Source organism: Alligator mississippiensis, chromosome 1 (assembly GCF_030867095.1).
Source record: "Alligator mississippiensis isolate rAllMis1 chromosome 1, rAllMis1, whole genome shotgun sequence".
NCBI lineage: Eukaryota > Metazoa > Chordata > Crocodylia > Alligatoridae > Alligator > Alligator mississippiensis.
In genome coordinates, this window is record NC_081824.1 from 108,870,039 (window position 1) to 108,890,595 (window position 20,557).

At 42.8% G+C, this 20,557-nt stretch overlaps 1 protein-coding gene across 1 annotated transcript in view; it reads left to right on the top strand.

Moving 5' to 3' along the window:
* The first annotated feature begins 1,749 nt into the window (after window positions 1–1,749).
* Window positions 1,750–20,557, top strand: part of LOC102567042 (synaptonemal complex protein 1) — a 32,539-nt gene continuing 13,731 nt past the window's right edge. Inside the window, exons 1-5 of the mRNA XM_059733477.1 lie at window positions 1,750–1,849; window positions 6,040–6,084; window positions 8,941–9,031; window positions 9,205–9,283; window positions 14,165–14,279. Of these exons, the coding sequence (XP_059589460.1) occupies window positions 8,943–9,031; window positions 9,205–9,283; window positions 14,165–14,279 (283 nt within the window). The 5' untranslated portion in view covers window positions 1,750–1,849; window positions 6,040–6,084; window positions 8,941–8,942. The remainder of the gene's footprint in view (window positions 1,850–6,039; window positions 6,085–8,940; window positions 9,032–9,204; window positions 9,284–14,164; window positions 14,280–20,557) is intronic.

The window sequence follows — 20,557 nt, forward strand, 5'->3', positions numbered from 1 at the left end:
GGCATGTCTCATGAATTTAAGTTGGAGTAAAACAGCAATTATGCCTTGGCTGCCTTTCTTTAAAAAAATATACAGTAGGCTAGGGTATATGTATTACATTTTATTGTAATATAATTTGACTCCCATGCCAGAAGTTTCTGTACAGCTGAGGGTGAAGTCTGCTCTAAGAAAGGGAGTCTCTGAAGAGAGCCCTGTGACTCGCTCCATCCTTGGTCCTTCTACTGGAACCTTGTAGAACACTGGACAAATGGCTTTAATTTGTCAGCGCTGCTAGGTCCCTGCCATTTGTTTAAATTAAAGCTGGATAGAAAGTAGCTATAGAGTTGTTACACACTTTCAACCACTAACTTTGTAGCGGGCTGGCTCTTTCTATAGTTGGAAAGTCATTTTTGTAATGTGAGAATACTTTGTGCTTGTGACTGGTCTACATTTATTGCACGATTTACCAGTCAATGGCATAATATAGGTAATATGTAGGAGGGGCCTTGTTTCCTCCAGCTATAAAATATAAGTGAAAATGCCTCACATGGTCCAGTTCTATCCACAGGCAGTAATTATTATAAAATTACTATATGCCGCTACAGGAAGTGTCGAAATATGAAAAAGAGAGCTATGAATACATGCATCTTGAGAAAGCTGACCTCTAGGAACAGAGAAAGGTATCTAGGGCAAAAGGTGTCTACTGCACAATATATGGGGAGGCGGTGGAGAAATCTCAGCCTGCAGCCTACTCGCCTCTGCGGAAAGACCTGCAACTTCTGCCGTTTGCTGCTTCGTCCAGTCTCCAATCCAGCCTTTCTTTATGGTCTGCTCCCAATATCCCGCACAGGCCACTGCTGGTGTTAGTGTTGCCAGATCTTGTGGGGTGCACTGTGATGCTACAGCACATCTCAAGAGATGATCCACAGTTTGTTGCTTCTGCCAAACTCATTGTTTGGTTGCATGGAGACCCCAGGCTTTCATGAGAAAGATGCAGCAGCAGAAATTGCAATTGTGGCTCAAGGATTGGACTCCAGGCAGCTGAGGACCCATCAAGCAGCGGTGATAAAACCCATCCTGGAATTGGGACATTGCCACTATTGAGGGCATTGTCAAGTTAAAGATGAATTGTGGGTTAATACTGCAGCAGGCACTGCTGCCGCAGGTCTGTGGGGAAAGGGCCTAATGCTCGAGCTCATGAGCCCCAAGTACAAAGGTCAGAGCAAGTGCCCTTGGAAGAAGGTGACATGGGGGAGGGGGGTGGAGAGAGGAGAGACCATGGGGGCCCTGGTGTCACCCAGCCACCGAGGAGCACTGCCCTTAACCCTGCCCTGCTCCAGCCCAGCAGCCCTAGTGACTACCAACCATTCCTGCCACTTGGGGGGGACGGGGAGGGTGTCATCCTGCCCCCACTGCTTGAGTTGTAACGTCAAGCATCTGAGGGGCCCTGTGGCGTCATAGGCAACCAGTTGCCTCTGCCACGGGAGGGTGAGGCTTTCTGCTGCTCGTATGGGCCCGACTCGACGGGGGTGAACAAGTGACGTATACATGACTGAAGTGTGTGTAAGAAAACAAGTGACGTATAAATGACTGACGTGTGTGTAAGACAAGTGACATATCAATATGTGTGCACACGTGTAAGAAAACAAGTGACGCATGTGAAATGTGACGTATCAATTACTGACGTGAGGTCCCGCTCCCATGCGCTGCTCTATAGAACGCTTCAGCCCCGCCCCCTCCTGCTCGACCCCGCCCCTTCCCTCCCAGCGCTGGACCGGGCTGCAGTCGTCGCTTCCGGGTCTGGTTGCCGGAGCAACCGACGCCGCGCGCGCAGCCAGCCAGCTCCAACCGTTGCTCGGCCCGTCCCCAAGTGAGGAAGCCGGCCCGGCCCCACTCTCCCCGCTTTGCGGCGGGGCCGCCCGGGGGCCAGGGCGTACGCGCGCGCTTGAGCATGATGTCAGGCTTTGTCCCTCGCGGGCAGGGGAAGGGAAGGAACCCTGGAGTTCTCAGCCCCAACCGCAACGTCACGCGGGGCCGGGCACGTGCCTTGCAGGCGGCTGCTTGCTGCCCGCGGGGGGGCGGGGCTTAGCCCGGGACCGCCCCCTGGGGTTGAACCTCAAAGGCATGAGGGGAGGAGGGAGGGCCCCCTAAAGCAGGTGTCCCGGAAGGCAGGGGGAGGGTCCTGGAGGTTGGCGTGGGATCTAGGCTGGCTAGGTTAGGCCCTCGGGTGCCCCTCCTGCCTGGCACTGGTGCCCCCGCTTGGCACACTTGCTTTAAGCCTACAGCTTCGCTGCTGTCTCCGGTCTCTCTTTCGTTGTCTCCCGAGCTCAGTTGATGCATAGCGGGTAGCCCCCTCTCTTAGAGGGCTCAATCTTGCTTTGAGGGTGTAAGGCCAGTGTTCCTGATGTGTGTCTAACTGGCCTGGCTTCGGACGAGCTGGGCTACCCACCTCTCCCTTGGATCCAGTCATTGGAACTAGGAACCAGCGCAAGCGCTGACCTGCTGTCGCTGTGATGGGCAGCTGGTTTATCCTGATGTTGCCGCAGCATCTGCTGAAGGCAAAAAAACCCGAAGAAGAATAACTGGGAAAACCCACCATTGCTCCTTTGGGGCCAGCGGGGGGCAGATTCCAATGTAGCCACCTCACCTGCTCTCAGCCAGTGCTAGATACCAGGCAAGGTCTGTGAAGGGTCAGAGTTCAGGTTGTTTGGAGGGGTGTAGGTTGTAGCCGTGTTGGTCTGAGGACATCGGCAGACAAGGTTCTTTCTTTAGGTGAATCTGATATCTTTTATTATACAAATTTAAACAGAAAAAAGAAATTTTGCAAGCTTTCGGGTTTAAAAAAACCCTTTGTCAGGCTGGTGAAGTCTCTGCAGTTGGTGTATGCTTTGCCTGGATTGGATGAAAAAGTAAAGAAGCCAGAGGCTGGGTTGGTATGCCTGCAAGACGAAGATGTAAATTGAGTAGTCAGTGGGTGAAAGACAGGCTGGATGGAGGGGAGAAGTGGGGTAAATGTAGCAGCTAAACGGTGAAGAAATACCTGGGGGGTCAGATGTCAGGTAGGTTATAATGTGCCATAAATCCAGTGTCTATATTTAGTCCATGATTTGTAGTATCCAGGAGGTTGATGAAGTGGAGTTCATAGCCTCGTCTCTGGGAAGCGTTTTGTAAGTTTCCTTGGAGAAGTAGAACCCAAAGATTGGAGAGAGAGTGGTTGTCTTGTGAGAAATGTGCCCCCACCAGTAACTGGGTGTTCTTGTCTTTGATAGATTTCCGGTGTGCATTCATTCTGGTGCGCAGTTGTTTGGATTCACTCACTATACACTTCTCCGTCTTTAAGGCCTCAGATTTCTTGTAGGACGAATCTCCTAAATTTATAACAGTGAATCGGGGATCGCTGCCATCCCTATAACATTTTCCCCTGTCTTGCTAGTGGAAGAAGGCAGCACAGGGTGGTACGTCAGAGGATTCTCAGGTATCATTTCAACTTTACGTAGCTTTGCCCTGGCAATTATTATTAAAGTTGTAGAGCAGGCGTAGGCAACAATTTTTGGCTGGAGTGCTGAAAAAACCCACAATGCCTACTTTGGAAGGTACTGGAGTGCCGGCATGCTAGAAAAACAAAACGAGGGCAGGGGGTACATGGCAGGATGCCGGGCTTGTTCCCCTTGCCCCCCACTCAAAGCCCCTGCCCCCCACCCAGAGCTCTGTCCCCCAGCCCAGGCTCCGTGGCTATCAGCAGCTACCCAGAACCTGGGGTGGCTGCAAACAGCTGCTGCCTCCCAGCCCTGGGTTCTGGGGAGGCAGCAGATACGGGCAGTGCTCCCCGCTGTGTTGCCCTCACTGCCGCTTCTGCAGAGCAGCACGTGGAACCGGGCACAGTGCAGGGCGCAGAAAGCTGCCTGCCACTCTGAGCTCCCCGCTGCCCTGCCACACTTCCCCTGCAGGCGGGGGCAGCAGCAAGGGCCACAACCCTGCATGCTGCCCATGCTGCTTCCATGCACACAGGGGAAGTGTGACCCGGGCAACGCGGAGTTCGCACATGCTGCTCTCCGGAGGTCCCAGGGTGCTGCCTGGGTCACACTTCCCCTGGGTGCGCAGAGGCGGTGTGGGCAGCACGCAGGGTTGTGCCTTTTGCTGCTGCCCCCATCTGCAGGGGACGTGTGGCAAAGACAGTGGGGAGCTTGGAGCCGCAGGTAGCTTTCTGCACCCCCCAATGTGGCCTGCCACGCCGGGTTCTACACGCTGCTTTGCACAAGTGGCAGCGCAGAGCATCGCCGGTATCTGCTGGCTCCCGGGAGCCCAGGGCTGGGGCTTGGACTGGGAGGCTGCAGCCGGCCCAGGTTTTGGGTAGCTGCTGATAGCCAAGAAGCCCAGGCTGCTTTCAGCAGGGCTCCAGAGCCTGGGTCGGCTGCAGCCGGGAGGCCACAAACAGCTGCTGCCTCCCCGCCCCGGCTGTGTTCTTGGCCCCGGGCTCTAGGAGGCAGCAGGTGCTGGCACTGCACCTGTTGGGGCCGGGAGGCAGCTGCTGTTTGTAGTCTCCTGGGTGCAGCCAGCCCAGGCTCTTGAAGCCTCCCAGGCATGTGCTGGGAGTAGCCCAGGCTCCCTATTGGCAGCAGCTACCCAGAGCTGCAGCCGGCTGCAGCCAAGAGGCTGCAAACTGCGGCTGCTTCCCCACCCCGGCCACAGCCCTAACGCATGCCGAGGAATCTGGATTCGCGTGCCATCCTCGGCGCGCATGCCGGGGGCTGCCGACCTCTGTTGTAGAGCATAGGGGATACAATCCTGAACCAGAGACCTAATGAACAGGGGCACACAAGTAGATGAGCCTTTTCCCTTGCTGCCTATCCCCAACCTTTTAAAATTGATACAATTTGCCTCTAAACTATAGTAAGCATTACAGAAGAGTTGCCTCTTTTAACTGTCCAGTATACAAATAGAACGCAAGATTTAAACCAATTGCCTCGCACTAAATAGAGCCACTAGCTTTCTGAAAAGGAAAAACTGTTCGACTGCAGCAGAACTATGGAAGAGTCCAAGGCAAGTTATGAAGAGCCCTGCTGAATAGACCACATTCCCTTCTCCTCTTCCTCCTATGCTTGGCATGGAGATTTGCTCTAGCGTCTTTGCTTAAGACTGATTTGGATTTAATTCTGTCAAGCAGAAAAGGCAAGGGATTGTACTTTGCATTTTTTTTCTGCACCACGTATTTAATGAAATTGTTTTTTACATTTGGCTCCATTAGTTTTATCTGGAGTTTATGAAATGAGTAACCAGCCTGATTGAGTATTAAACTGGCCAGGTGGCAAGTCTTTGCCAAATGAAACAAACAGTAAATCAGTATGCATTTCCAACAAGGCCTTCGACTGTTTGGTACTTTAAGCATGTCTGCTGCTGCCTATTCCTTACATTCCTTTAAAACAAGCCCCTTACATCACAGAATTAGTTATTTCTGAAAATACCTTCTGTAGAAGCATAAGCAGACTGCACCAGCTATTTAACTCTCATCTAGTACTCTTTTTCTTATTATCTTATAATTTATCTTCTTATCACAGTATTCTGCTATTTTATTAGAAGTTTTACACCTCTAGAGTTTATAAATGATCTTAGCAATATCTTTATTGCTGTAGCAATGACAGGGAAAGGTAAAATGTATAAGGTACTTAAAAACTGATTTCCTTTTCTTACTTGGGTCCGTAGATTGAAATGCTTTCATTAATGTGGTCTTACATCATAAGAATTTAATCTTAGCGGTATGGTCTTAGCAGTGAAACAGTGGATTTCATGTTAAGATAATGTGAGTCTGCTGGTTTTGACAGCAGGACAAAGTACTATATGCAGTCTTCACTTGCACAGAAACACTAGTATCCAGTCCCAGAGCTCACTGTTACTAAATGTATCCTTAAACAATGCTGGAAGCATTTTCTGAGACTAACATTAATGTCATAAAAGCAGATTTCTGAAGGTACAATGAACAATTAGATTTTATGAGTAAGAAGAATAGGATTTTGCTGTTTAACAGTTACTTCATTAAAGAACAATTTTGCTGTTCTCTTTTAGCTCACACAGTCTCACAACATGAAAGAATAATACTAAATTCATTTGGTAAGTATGTTATTGTGCAACATTATTGGGGTCATTTTTTTTAATTGAATATTTTATTGACAAAGCAAGTGCTGTTCTGCTGGAACTGCAGCAGATGTGCGTTACAGCATATGAATTATCAAAGGAGGCAGGAACATGAAAATGAACTGTCTTCTGATATCATGGTCTGCACCAGAGACCAGAGAGAAAGATACAGGGATCTTTGAGTTAAGAAATAACCTGTCCCTATAGGAATGTCATATTAATTCCTAACAGAGGTTACTTTAAGACCTGAGCTTACCGTTTTCTATTTCTACCAAAGCATTTCATAGTATTTATTATTTTAACTCTGATATTTTTGTTATCCATGTCATTTTCCCATCATGTTTTGAACCTTCCTAATTTCTTGGTTTCCATACTGAGCTCAAGGGACAACTAAAGAGAGAACTGTTTCAATACTGTTTGTTGACCAATGAATTTCATGATCTGATTACAAGTCATGTGGGAAATTATTTTCTTTCATTGTTCTGGAATTTGTCCCCTTTTATTTCACTGAATGCAAGGTTCTGTTGTACGATTGCTGAACCTGTTTACACTCTTCTGCTTTGCAATGTAGGAAGAGTTAAAAATGAGCATTACATGGCTAAACGCTCAGCTCATGCCAGGTGGCTAAGTAATACTTTGAAAACTAAGACACCTGTAAGTTGTTTAGTATAATTGCATATTCGGCTGTATCCATCTAGGGTTATTTGAAGTGAATGTTACAAATTGGACACTGCACTAAATATGGATTAACCCTCAGTGTATATTTTGTGTGAAAGATTGCAAATTCAAATAAATGCATGTAACACTTCTGCTTTCTTCCTGTTTTTGGAAATGGATACTTTGAGCACTTCAACATTTACTGAAAGGATTCACAGCACTTTGTTTGCTTGGTGCCTTGTGAAGAGTGTGGATTGATTTAAATCAAAATTATTTAAATTGCCAGTGTTAATTACAACTTGAATCTGCAGATAACTCACTGATTTTAGTCTTGTTTCAAATTACTTTTTAGTAATTTTTCAGAAGGAAGGTTGATTCTCATTAGCTAGTACAGCAGACTAGACTCTTTGCAGGGGTAGCAAAGAGGATGAGGGTTAGCAAATTAACAAGGGTTACATATAAGCACAGCAAACCGTGGTGAAGGACAGTTGAAGTGTTGGAACTGCTTGATGTGGATTTTATTTTAAAATGTATCGCCTTTCCAATTAGCTATGCTCCAGCTGAGTTGAGAAGTAGTGCCTTTTGAAGTAAAAGCCACAGAAATCAGCTGAGTAGCTTATTCTTAATTCAGCAACATGATGCAAACTAAGCAGGTTGTGAAACATCCTTGTGTGAAAATTCCAGGTTCTGTAACAATTAAGACCCGTTGATTTGCATGTAATTGCAGTTTTGCTATATACACATTAAAATAATAATGTTTCTTAATACACACTTTCATAGTGGAAATATTTTGTTACTTTAGAAACTGGGAGTAAACACTTTCTGTTTAACATGATATTTTTAGCATTTGCATTAAGCTGTTTATGGCCATTAGAAAGCAATTAAAATATAGAAAATCAACATGTTAACATTTTTGTTAGTTAATACTAAATTAAATATGCTATTTACATTAAAAAGTTCATCAAAATGTGTTGTATTTATAACAGATTTTTTAAATAAAGGAGGAATTATCAGTTATTAGTAATTTGATATGATTGGTTTTGCCCACAATGTCTTTTGAAATGTTAGAGTTAGAACTCAGCCCTTTGTACCTAATTTTCCTTCATGTGCTGGAAGGAGAAAAGAAACTGTCTTGCTTTTTCTAGTCCTAATTAGTGTCTCAAATTTAAATGCATTAGTTTTTGGACTGAACTAGCTGAGTAAACTGAAATTAAAAAAGTATTCTCTGCCTACCTGCAGAAGAAGCTGCTGCTGTCAAAAGCAGGTTTATCACTTCACCTCAACAAACTGGTTCCAGAAATGTAGCCAGTCACCTCCCCAGTTGATCTTTATAGATTCAGCTGATTCTATATAATTCTAAATATGCCGACTGAATATTATTTTTTATTTATTTTTAATTATTTCAATAGATTATACTAAGTTTCAGCCTTAATATAGGTCATAATTTAAAATTAATTCATAAATGTGATTATTTTATTATGCCTATATTAAATAAATTTAAATGGAAGGAGCGGGAAAAGAGGCTGGAAGGAGCACTGAAAATGAGCTAGAGGACAGATAAAGCAGAATTTTGGTTAATAATGAGATTATGTTGGGGTTTAAATACAGGAATGAAGGAAAAGAATTACAGGGCAGAAGGGTGTTGATAACCTTGTTAAGAAAGACAAGAATCCTCAGACTTTAGAAAGGTAAGGAGAAGAACTGTTGTTATTTTCATTTCTTGCTGGCATAATGCACTGGCTTTTTTGTCTTACACACATCTCCTAACCTGGTGAGTATGTATCCGACCATCTTGATTGTTGAGAAGTAGGATCTGGTCATTCTTTCTGCCCTATTGCAATTTTGAAATCTATTTATCTTTCCCAGCTAGACACAGTCTTCACATGCAAAAATAATGCCCCTTAGGGTCTTTTTTTTCTTGTGTATATATATTTTCCTGAAAAACTGATTAGGAAGTCATCTTGTTCTTAACATTGCCATTAAAGTATAGCAATAGTAACCAAGTTTCCTTTTGGCAAGTACACATTACAGCGTATTGAATAAAACCAAAGAAAATGTACAAAGATGTTTAGAAGTAGTAGAATAAAGAGAGAAGTGTACAGATAAATAATTGTGAGTACAGTAGTAAAAACTGATACTTAAAAAGTACATATAGTTAATCTTAATCGTTTCTAGCTATGGATAATACAACTTCAAGTATAGAATCTGAATACATTCAGAACCTCCAGCAGCAGATCTACTTCCTTGAACTGGAAGCCAGTTTTCTATATCCTTCATGGTTCCATCGGTATTTTCACCTAAAATGATCTAGAAAGATACCCAAAAAAAACTTCCACTGAAAAATCATGTAAGTAGAGAAAAATGTTTAGTGTTATGATTTTGATTTAGTTACTTATGCAGATCATTTTTAATCATGTATGACCTTAACTTCTTCATCACTCGGACGCAGACTAAAAAAACTACAGATCTTCAACCCCTCATCATTTCTGAAACTGAGCATGTGTTTAAAAAACTCCAGGTAATATATTTTTTTCCATATTCTAGCACAAATAACTTCATAGTTTACTTTTATTTTAGCAATTTTTCTATCTTTTTAATGCCGATAGAGGGGTTTCTTAGAAAATTAAATTTAAAAAATATTAAAGGTATCTTGTCAAATTCAAATAACTTAAAATAATTTCAAGCTATTGCACTTTCTCTAAAACCTCTTTAGTTCTGTGATTTTACAATCATATTTTTTTAAGTTTTCCTTAGTTCTGTTTTAGAGTGACTTAACAGAATCATAGTAATAGCAGAGTAACTGTTCTGCTATAGCTATATCAATATAATTTCTTCTATATGGGCAGTATATGCTGGAATAAATGCAACTTCATTTTAGAAAAAAAATCAGAAATATATTAATATTTTGGTAAACAGCGTCCACATGCAGGTGTTATATCCATATAATTATAGTAGAATAATCACATTTCTGTAACTACGCTAGTCAATTTCCATGAATAGATGAACCCAAAAATTGTTTTAGACAAGAGAGGAACTATGTAGTTGCCTAAATCATTTGCTTATTTTTGCTTGCTTTTGGAAAAGTCCATTTTTCAATAGCCTCAGTATATTTTCTAAATATGGAAAAAATGTTCCTGTTCAGTTTGGTTATATTGGCAAAGATGTGAAACCTTTAGGAGACCAAATACCTCATTTTGCTAAATCTGGAATGTACATGCCCTATTGATAGACCACCACACCAGAAAAAGGAAATGATCAAGTGAGTTGAGAGGTGACATTAGATTTATTGTGTGTTAGTGGCTACATCATGTTTAGGTACTATTGTATGCGGTGCTCTAGTGTTACCAGGCACTTAATGAATTTGTGTAGGAGTTAACTAAAGTTAATTGTGTGGGCCGGGAGCAGTCCGAGGCCCTTTTTTTCGCGCGGCGGGCTGTGGCCAGCAGCCCGGACACGCCGGGTTGGGGAAGGCAGGCAGCACGCTAGAATTAGGCATGGACGCTTAATGGTTGTTTAAGATTGTTTATTTACACTGTAGATGGTTGCGGTGCAGGCTGGAAAACTTCCAGGAATACTTCGCTTAAGTCCCAGTTTAAGGACTCGGGCAGAGCTCTGGATTCACTCACACGAAGTTTGTTAGGCTCCGTGGAACTTGTGCGCGCAGGGAAAGGGTACGTCAAGGATTTCGCTCGGCGATGGGGAGAGGCAAGAGGCTGATCAGACCCCTGTTGCCTTCTTGATATTCACGCTGGGTCCAATAGGCTCCGCAGCGCTTAGAGATCTTCATGAGACGTGAAGTCTCCTCCTCCTGATGTTCGTGGAGTCCTCCAACTTGGGTGGAAACCACTCAAGCCTCTTATACGGCTAGCAAGCCAATCGCTAGCCGCCATGTAGGAATAATTTAGAACTGACCAGTAGTGGGGCACTAATCTAAATACAAATGGCGGGAACTCCTTGCAACGTGCATTTCTGTGCTGCAACGAAGAAATGCACCCTGCAAAGAAAGCTACAAATGACGGGAAAATAATTTAGCAGTGCCGAAGCACACACAAAAATCACACCCTTGGCTTGTGACATTAATAACAAACTAGGTAAAGAAGCAGCACATCAAACATTTGTTGTTATTAATCAAATGAAGGAATTTTTATGAGATGTTCTGTATATAATAAAAAGAGAAAAATGTAGCCATTGACTGAATAAGGATATTGTGTTCTTTGCTCATGAATTGGAAAATTAAGTCACAACTAGACATATTGTCTAAGCTAAACTGAAAGTAACATTTTAGTTGAGGAGCGAGTCTTTAAAACACTAGAAACTTACACCCTTGAAACATATTTACATAACTGGCCCATAAAAAACATTACTCTTAAGAAGTGTTAATTTCACTTAAAACGTGAACACCCACAGATGCGTTCAAGCAGGAAAGCACATGCTAAGTGCGATTTCATCATAGCAAATAATGACTTTTTGTGAGAGGAGTATCTTCAAATCATATTAAGCAACATTTGTGTAGCTGTTGTAGGACTGTTCCACAGAAATAATATGAGTTCAAGATTCCAGTGCAGTGTTGGGGGCTGTGACTGACAGCCAGCTGAATAAGTAACTAAATGGATCTACCAGGAGGAGCAGAGCCCTCTCCCAGACTTGGCTCCCTATGCCTCCCTCCACCCATTGCCAGCAGAGTAAGTAAATGGATTCCCTAGCCTGGACTTAAAAAATTCCAGTTGTGTATTTCCATACAGCACAGGGTTTCCCAGTCAGAGGGTAATATATCCCCAGCTGATTGTCAGTCCTAGCCGATTCTCACTGCACCGGAGTCAGCTCAAGAGTGCAAGTGACAAAGACTTGGCTCACCCTGCAGACACAGTGACAAGTGTGGAACCAGTGTCAGGAGTGGCACCCTCTTCTGGGCTTGGCTCTCCATGCCTCCTTTCTGCTACCAGAAACAGAGGCCCAGCTTGTGCCTGAATGTCGGAAGCAAGCACTCCCAGACCAGGGAGTGCTGGGCATGAAGTAAAAAAGGATGTGGGCTCCACATGTGGGGGCTTCATCCTCAAGGACAGATGTGCAAGCTGAGGTGCCTAGTGCTGGGGCCAGTTTTGTGCGGTGGAGGTGGGGGGACATAGCTGCCTCCAATGCCACCCACAACAGGTTGAGATCATTGTAAGTTTTACCATGCAACTGTGAAGAATATGTTATAACTTTTAACAGGATGTAATAATGCTTACTAAGATCTAAATAAAACACGTACCAAGTATCCTATGCAGCAAAGCCCAAAGTTTCAGCAAGGTATATTTTAAATAGATTTTAGCTACATGCACAATGTTCATTTTACTATACATTAAGTGCCAGGGTTTGAGGCAGGGACTTTCTCATTTTTTCTGGGTTGTACACTGCAAAACAAACACATTGTTGGTAATAAAAAAAAAATGTGGTGAGAGGGGAGGGAGAGATGTATAGTAAGAGAGAACCTAGGGGCATCAGTTTCCTTAAAATGGAAAATATTGGTTCTAGGGTTCACTGTATAACTGTAATTGCTCCCCACTTATGAATTAGACCCCACCAAAAGTTTATGCCCCACCTGATAGTCATCATCAAAAATGATAACAATCTTCCTAAAAAATTCATGTCACATTTCACATTTCATTCAACAGTATATATCTGCTGGAAATTTGGAGGGAAACAATTTCTCTCTTTTTTTTTTTTTATCTGCTGCAGACTACTTGAAAAATTTCCTAACTATTCCCTATATATCATCATATTCTAAAATGCTTTGGAGCGACTGAGAAAAAGTGCCATTTAGTTTTGCGGGAACAAAGCTAATGGTGGAATTGCAAAGACCTATGATGAAGTAAACTTCAAGGCATTGAAACATACACTCAAACCAAGCAAAAAAGCTACCTCTGTTTTACATGTTAACAAAGTTAATTCAGCTTCCAAATATGACACAGTAACTTTGCAGAGGACAATTTTTTGTGAAGTACTTAATTTTTTACAGAAGATTTTTTTTTTTTATTGAATGGTCCTTCTTAAACATGTCTGACTTGATTCCCTTGCATGTCTCAGTTCCTCTGAATGAATAAACAGAATTCCCACAAATTTCACACTTACCACCTACATATGGTCTGATAACATTTTTAATATTTAAAATTACTTATTAAGAGCCGTTCACTAATTTGAAGTAATGATTCTGAACTGTACCAAGATAGCCAATGGAATTTATGATATTTCTAAGTTACTTCCTTTCTTTGATGCTAGTAGCCTAACACTGAGATTTGCCACACATGGCTCTACACACATTGTTTGTGTGTGTTTGGAGCCCAACAGGCAATCAAAGAAATAGAGGTAGGCACTGTGGAGAAGGGAGGTAGATATAGGTGGTCTTTGTGCCATGATATGTAAGGTCATGGAAGAAAAAGGACTGTATACAGTGGTGGCACAGCTAGAGTGGCTAACATTCCAGTGTTTCTGTGCCAAGATATTGGCACATCAAAGACTCCCTACAGCTCTAAAAACCAAAGCAATAATGCCATCCACAGCTTTTGGTGCACCAGTATCTCAGCATAGATGCACTGGGTCTCTCCTCCTTTGACCCCTAGGCCCTCAAACTACCTCTGAAAAAGCCAACATCCCTTGTTACTCCCACCATCTCCATTTGAATTTAGCTGTAAGTAAACATCAGTTTAAATTTGCCACCCTAAGGAGCGTCCAATGCTTTTTTGATGACATTTGATACAGTAAATCCAAAAAAAGGATTGCTTTTTTTTTTAAATGGGAAACAAACTATTCTGTTATTTATATCACAATTCATTGGCTGGCTGAAGTATTTTTTAGACTTGTTTGCTAAAATGTTATTTTAAAATGATTATTTTTTTAGATAACTAATGTAGCTAGGTAAATTGCCATCTTTGCTTGTTTTTATGCCTATTAACGAAACATATTTAAAATACTTTTGTTGAAACTTTCTTGTAAGTGCTACAACAGATGAGACCAACAGTTTACATTCTTCAGTTTTAACATGCCTGAGCTTACCACATTCAGTATGCAATAAGTGTCTTAATGTACACATTATAGAATATGAACAGACACTAAGGGAAAATTTACTAAAGCATTTAAGTGCATAACTTCCACATTAAATTAATGGAATTAATTGACTGATTGACTCCAGGAAAAACTGGAGTTAGGCACATCATCAATACCTTTATGAATCTTGGCTTAAATATACAATTTGTATCAAAATATATTTGTTAATATGCGGGTATTTTTAAACGTGTATTTTTCAGCTGAGAGGCAAAAGGCAATAGTAGATGAGACAACATTCACAGAAATTATTTTTAATAACTAGGTGACTGAGCAGATGATTTTTCACCAAAAAAAATGTTTAATACTTTTTTGACAGGAATTACAAACGCAAGCTGATGGCCTCCACTTGGAACTAAAGCGAAAGGAAAGCAGTTTGAATATGCTGCAAGCAGACAGAGAGCGAATTAATAACCAGATCAATGTAGCAAATGGTAATTATTTAGGAACACGGGTTTGGAAAGAACCATACTCCGCTCTAGAGAGAAAAGTGAAAACCCCCACAGTTCTTACTAGTGACCTAGAGGAAAGGTTCCTTCCTGACCATAGATTTGGGGACTAGTGTGACTCTGAACAGAAGAGCAAGACCCTACCACACTACAAAGAGTAACCCAACCTAAAGAATGCATATACATAATTCCACATGTGAGTATAGAGCCACAACTGCCTATCATGTTGTGTTATCCCTTCCATAAATTGATCCAGTTTAATCTTTAAATGATTCAATTTATTTATCCCCTACTATTTGGCTTGAACAACCATTCCAACCAAAACTTCACCCCTCCAACACACATCTTTTAAATTCTGATCTAAATTTATCTATATCCAGTTTGTAACTATTTGATTGTGTCCTGATGTTGTTTTTCAGCTTACAATCTCTTCTCTTTCCCTAATAGTCACCCCAATAATGTACTTGTAAGGTGTAATAATATGAGGATATGACTAACATGCTGTCAAGCTCTGTATTATTTAAGGTAAACCAAGGAGCTCGACCTTTGGCCCACAGGGCTACCTATGGGTCTGGAAATTTGGAGCAGGGGATTGGTGGCACTGCCCCACACTGTCAAAACTTTGGACCCATGGGGAGCCCTGGGCCATGTGAACTGGATCTGGTGCCCAATCCCAGCATGCATGCTGGTGGGAGGAAGCAGTGCCAGGCCTGTTGTGGGGAGTGGGTGGCACCATGCTCTGGAGTTCCAACCCTGGTGCAATGGGGATAGCAGCAGGCCTCCAGGGCCCAATCCCAGCATGTTGGGCAGAGAGGGAGTGATGGTAGGCCATCAGGTCCCAATCCTTGCGCGCAGGGCAGGGAGGGAGTGGTGCCAGGCCCCAGGGCCCAATCTGCCCATAAACAGGCCCTGTGCCACTCATCTGGCCCATGGGGCCAAAAGGTTGACCATCACTGAGCTAAACAAACCAAACTTCTTAAACCTCTTGTAAGAAAGAACTCCATTCCCTCAATAGTCTTAGTGGTCCTTCTTTGAGCACGTTCCATTTTGCTGCTCTTTTTTTTTTTTTTAAACATTAATGACAAGAGCTGCACCCAGTATTCTAGATGTGGTTTTATCAGTGCCTTATACAATGATACTTTTGTCTTGTCTGCCATGCATGTCCTATCTAATATGCCCTAAGATTGCATTAGCGTTTTTCATAGCTGCATCATGTTGGCAGCTCATGGTCATCCTATAATTGACCAGTACACCCAAGGTCTTCTCTTCAGTTGTTTCCAGTCTGTATTTCTCCAGTTTATATCTGAGATTCTTATTATTGGTCCCCAAGTACATGACTTGTCACTTATACTTCTAAACTTCATCCTGTTTCTAATGCTCCATCCACAAGATTATTAAAATTTTTCATGTCAGCACTACCCTCAACTTAGTGTCATCTTCAGATTTCATGAGGAAACATCTAGTTTTAGTACTAAGGCTGATAACAAAATGTTAAACAAGATATGTCCTAAGACTGACCCCTGAGAAACATCACTGACAACTACTCTCCAGCCAGAAAATTCTCCAGTCAGCATAACCTGCTGTAGTTTCTCTTTGAGCCAACTCTGTATCCACCTCATGATTGTATCACTGATCGTCATTGCTGCTGCTCTGCCAGTAGGTAGCCAACAAGGGCACACAGGTATTTACAGCAGGAAAGTGGATGTGAGTGTCTGTAGTATCCTGAGAGAAAAGGCTTTCTCCTGGGAGAAATCTGTTTACAGCTTTTGAGAGCAACAGTTATGGTGCCAGTCCTTTACTTTTTACAGGTGTGTTGCCTCCTGATTCTCCAGTTCCTTTCTGCTTCTCACTTTAGAGGGTATCAAGTTCCTTAAATTAAGAAAAAGTATTTTTAGGTCACAGACACAATGGAAGATGGAACAGCCAGAATAATGTAGGGGTTAGTTATTCTGACAGACAGGTCTGTCTGCTTCACTGTCAGAGGAATGGGGCATCTGATGTGCAGCGAAATAAAGGTCCAATGATTTCCCTCTATCCACTAGTGACAGAAGACCTGAACTGGTAACCTGTCTGTGTTCAACAGCTCCTTAACTAGGAGACATTCAGGCCTTAAGAAATAGCAAATGCTCTGCTGGTCCTTTCTACAAGATGTTCCATTAGAAACAATTTTTTTGCCCGTGGTTGAATCTACAGAGCTTATGACTTCCATGCTTTTTCACACAGGACCTAGGGCTCATCTTCTTCAAATGAATCATTCTGTGGGTTTCTTTCATAATGGATTGGAGCAGGTGTCCCACTAATCCAATGTCTTGTCTCCAACAGTGACCAGTACCTTACTTCAAAGTGGAAGAAATCCTGCAGTAGGCAATTATTAAATAACCTATCCACAATTAGAATATCTTCCTAAACCCCAGTAATGGAGGATTGAGATGCATCTTGAAGGAAAAGGGTTTGTGCTATAACCCAAGTCTTTGTTTTGTTTTATTTTCTATTTTGTTATTCCTGCTCTTGGTTTTCTTAAATATTTGAATGATGCTAAGGTTTTTCTCTCAATTATATGAACTATATGAAGTGTTTTCTTTAATCTCTTATAAAGTTTCACCTTTTCACTGAAAAGATTCAGTAGGCAGCAGTGGAGGAAGACGATTCATAGATGTTGAATCTATGAATTGTCTTCTGCTGCCGCTGCCTACTCCCCTAGCCTGCAGCAACCTGCCCTGAGCGCCTGGCACCACTACAAGGAGGTGGCAGGTGACAGGTGCTTCACCTCCATCCGTTGTGACAGCTTGCTCTGCCACAGCTACCACCACAATGGACCACCACAGCCTGGTCTGACTTGGGCCTGTGACCCCGGGGCCTAAGCATGGACTGGCCTGCAACAACCTACACCTCCCACTCCCAGCGGTGGCAGTGGTGAAGCGAATCATCACAGTGGGCGGAGTTAAGGCACCTGTCAGGTGCTGCCCACCTGTGGCAGCACCAGGTGCTTGGGGCGGGCTGCTGTGGGCCTGTTGCTGTCTACACCCTGGTTTGTAGAGCAGGCTTCGGTGGTCCACTGCCTCCTCCACCACTGCCCACACCCTTGGCCCATAGCAGCACACCGTGAGTGCCTGGTGCTGCCACGAGCAGGTGGCAGATGACAGGTGCTTCACCTTCCCCCACTGTGATAGTTCGCTCAGCTGCCGCCACCACTGGGAGAGGGAGGGGGACAGGGAGCCGCATTGCAGCTGCAGCCACCTGCAAACTGCAGTCCCTGCATGGGGCTGCAGGCAGGATGAGACAGGTGCTAACCCCCACCCCCTGGTGCTGCCTCAGCTCAGGCTGCGCTGCTGCAGCAGGAGGCAACAGTGAGTCAGGCTCCATAACTAGCCCCGGCTCCCCCCACCAGCGCACCTGCAGCCAGGTCACATCCCTTCTGCCCCCTCCCACTGCCCACAGCCGGCTGGCTGTTCCTCTGAGGAACTCGGCCCAGGCACTGCAGCACAGGCCCTACCTGAGGCAATCTTCAGCATGGGACAGAGCCGGCGTGGTGTCAGTGCCGGCACTGCTGCTGGCCTGCAATGGGGGATTAAACCCCCACCCCTTCCCTTAGGCCATTACTGTCTGGCCACATGAGCTTATTGGTGCCTGCACCAATCCTCCCCTGCAATGTGGGGGTTAAACCCCTGCTTTCCCCCAGGCTACTGGGGTCTGGCCCCACCCCTGCTCCTGCCACTGGAGCAGTGAGGAGGGTGGGGGCCTGGGGATGCCTGGCAAGGGCTGCTGCCCCCTTGCCAGGCCTACCCAGCAGCACTTCATTACAGGGTTTTGCACCCCCAGCCCTTTCTCAGCCAGTCGGAGTAGTGACAGTGCTCTGGGGAGGAGGGGGCAGGGCCAACACTGCTTGGCTAGAACAGACAGCCCTGCCCTGCCCTGCCCAGCCCAGCCCAGGGCTACTGGGATGCTAGAGGACTCTGATTTATCTTAAACCAGGAAGAGGTAAGAAACAAAATTTCCACAACCCGGTTTGACCTCAATCAGTTAAGTCTGATATTACATTCAACCAGGTTTATCTCAAACTGGTTTCAGCCATTTTGAAACTCTATATGCACTGTTTTTATGTTCTGTTACAGGTTTAAACCAGTTTCTGATGACTTAAACCAGTTTATGTGGCACTTCTGTCCCTAGCCAGGGTAACTACATATGAAAAAATACCTTGTAGATTTAAATGTTTTCCTTTCATACAAAATATGAGTATATTGTATATGTTAGCCATCCATTAAATAATAGGAGTATGATTGTTTGAAATACGCTGTTTAGGTTTCAGATTAATCCTCATAATTTGTAAACCATTTTGTGTTTATTGTACTAAATTGGAATTAGGTTGTGCTAATTCCAAAATATAGTTTTGTGCCGATGCCATATTACACTATATGTAATTGTGAAGGATTATCTACAGCTCATAAATAACTGCAAAAAATCCATCCTTAACTGAACCAGGAAGGGGTCAGATTCATTTACAAGGATTTACTAACTGGGAAGCCTACACCACAGAGACAGAACAAAGGAAGTGACAGCTGTGGTTGACTAGGTTGCTATAAGGCAGAGCTCAGAGATACCTGACAGGTAGGAAAGCCATAAAAGTTGTGGTTTCCTGTGGAATAGAGTAGCTTTCTCAAAAACAGAAAGTATAAGATTGGATCCTGGGAAGAAAATCTTTTACTCATATCTTTCAGATTACTGTATTGAAAGGCTGAAATTGACTATCTTGTTGAAATGAGAACCTCTGTTACATGATTCCCCATTTTACTTGGGCAACCCAGTTTAAAAAAAAAAAAAGCTTAATGAATTATTGCATGCATATGTTGCATTATTTTTGGTTCTTTTTTGGTTTCTGGTATAAGTAGCTTGTGACTTCAATCACAGAGGGTTAGGCGATGGCTCTGTTAAAATGTTAATAATTTGTACTGTCCGTCTGGCTAATTAGATGTGTGTGAAGAATTTTAGATGTTTGAAGGTAATAAATTAAGTGCTAAGATCATTGAGTCTCAATATAATCATTAGTAAATATTTCAAGACTCCTCTATGTTAGTTTTTTGCGCATGATAGCTAGGTTGCATATTTCAATATATAGAACTCATATTCTGTATTAGAAGGATAGTGTAGTTCAGCAGAAATTTCTATCTAGTGGTTAAAGAATAATTAAAATAGTCCTGGCTGTCAGTGTGTAATCTGCTCCTTGCCATGATGGGATTTAAAACAGTCGCCTTCTTGTAAGTTTCTTTTTAGTGAGTATGAATTTATTTTACACAAAAAAAACATGACCATTGCAATTTCCTCTTCTTCTGATTTGTATCCTGCTGTGGTCACAGGTGAATAATAAGGAAAGATGATCAGAAACATAAAGAGAGAAAAAGGATTCAGAGTTAGTAAATTTGAAACAAGTTGTATCTATAGATATCCATTATACTATAAATTTGTACACATTTTCAGAAAAAGTAAAAAATATGTTCACATTTAAGTATAAACGTTTTTGCAAAACAAGATTTGTATTTTTTAAATTACCAGTTTAAAATGTATATAGATTTGGCACCATCAAGTGGAAAAATAATGTACTACCACTTCAGATCAGCAGTCAGTATCTGAGGGAGCGGTATGCAGAACAGACATAGTAGTAACACACAAGAACTATACATCTAAGATTTGGGGTTTTTTTCAGTTTATTCAGTTCTCGTTTTCTGAGGTTTTTTTTAGATTAACTCAGACATAAAATTGCTGGATTTAAGCACATGTTTAAGAGCAATTTTAGGAATAGCTATTGATTTTTATTTTTTTTTTTCCAATTTTAGGACTAATCCAGTCCAATTACCAGGAAGATTCCTGGGCGTTTAGGGTGTAGAAAAAGAAGAAAACCTCTCCATCTGGCCTTGATCTGGGCTGCTCTAGATATTGCAGTCTTAAGGGTGAAGTAAAACTTGTGAACTTACTGCATATAACTTCTATGACCCTGCTTCCACCTATCCATCACTTCTAGTCAGCTCATGCAGAGTTAATTGATGCAACTGGGGACCAGATCTCTCAGATTCTTATTCCATTGTAATAATAATAGTATCAAATGTGATAAATACATTGTCTCAAGAGTCTGTATTCTAAAAAGACAGAGGAAATATACGGAAGGTGGGATGAAAGGGTAGTTTTCCCTATTTTTGTTTTCAGTAAAATCATAACCGTTTCTTAGCTGGCACATTACATGACCTTTATGAATTAGTAATATTGGCCAAGCA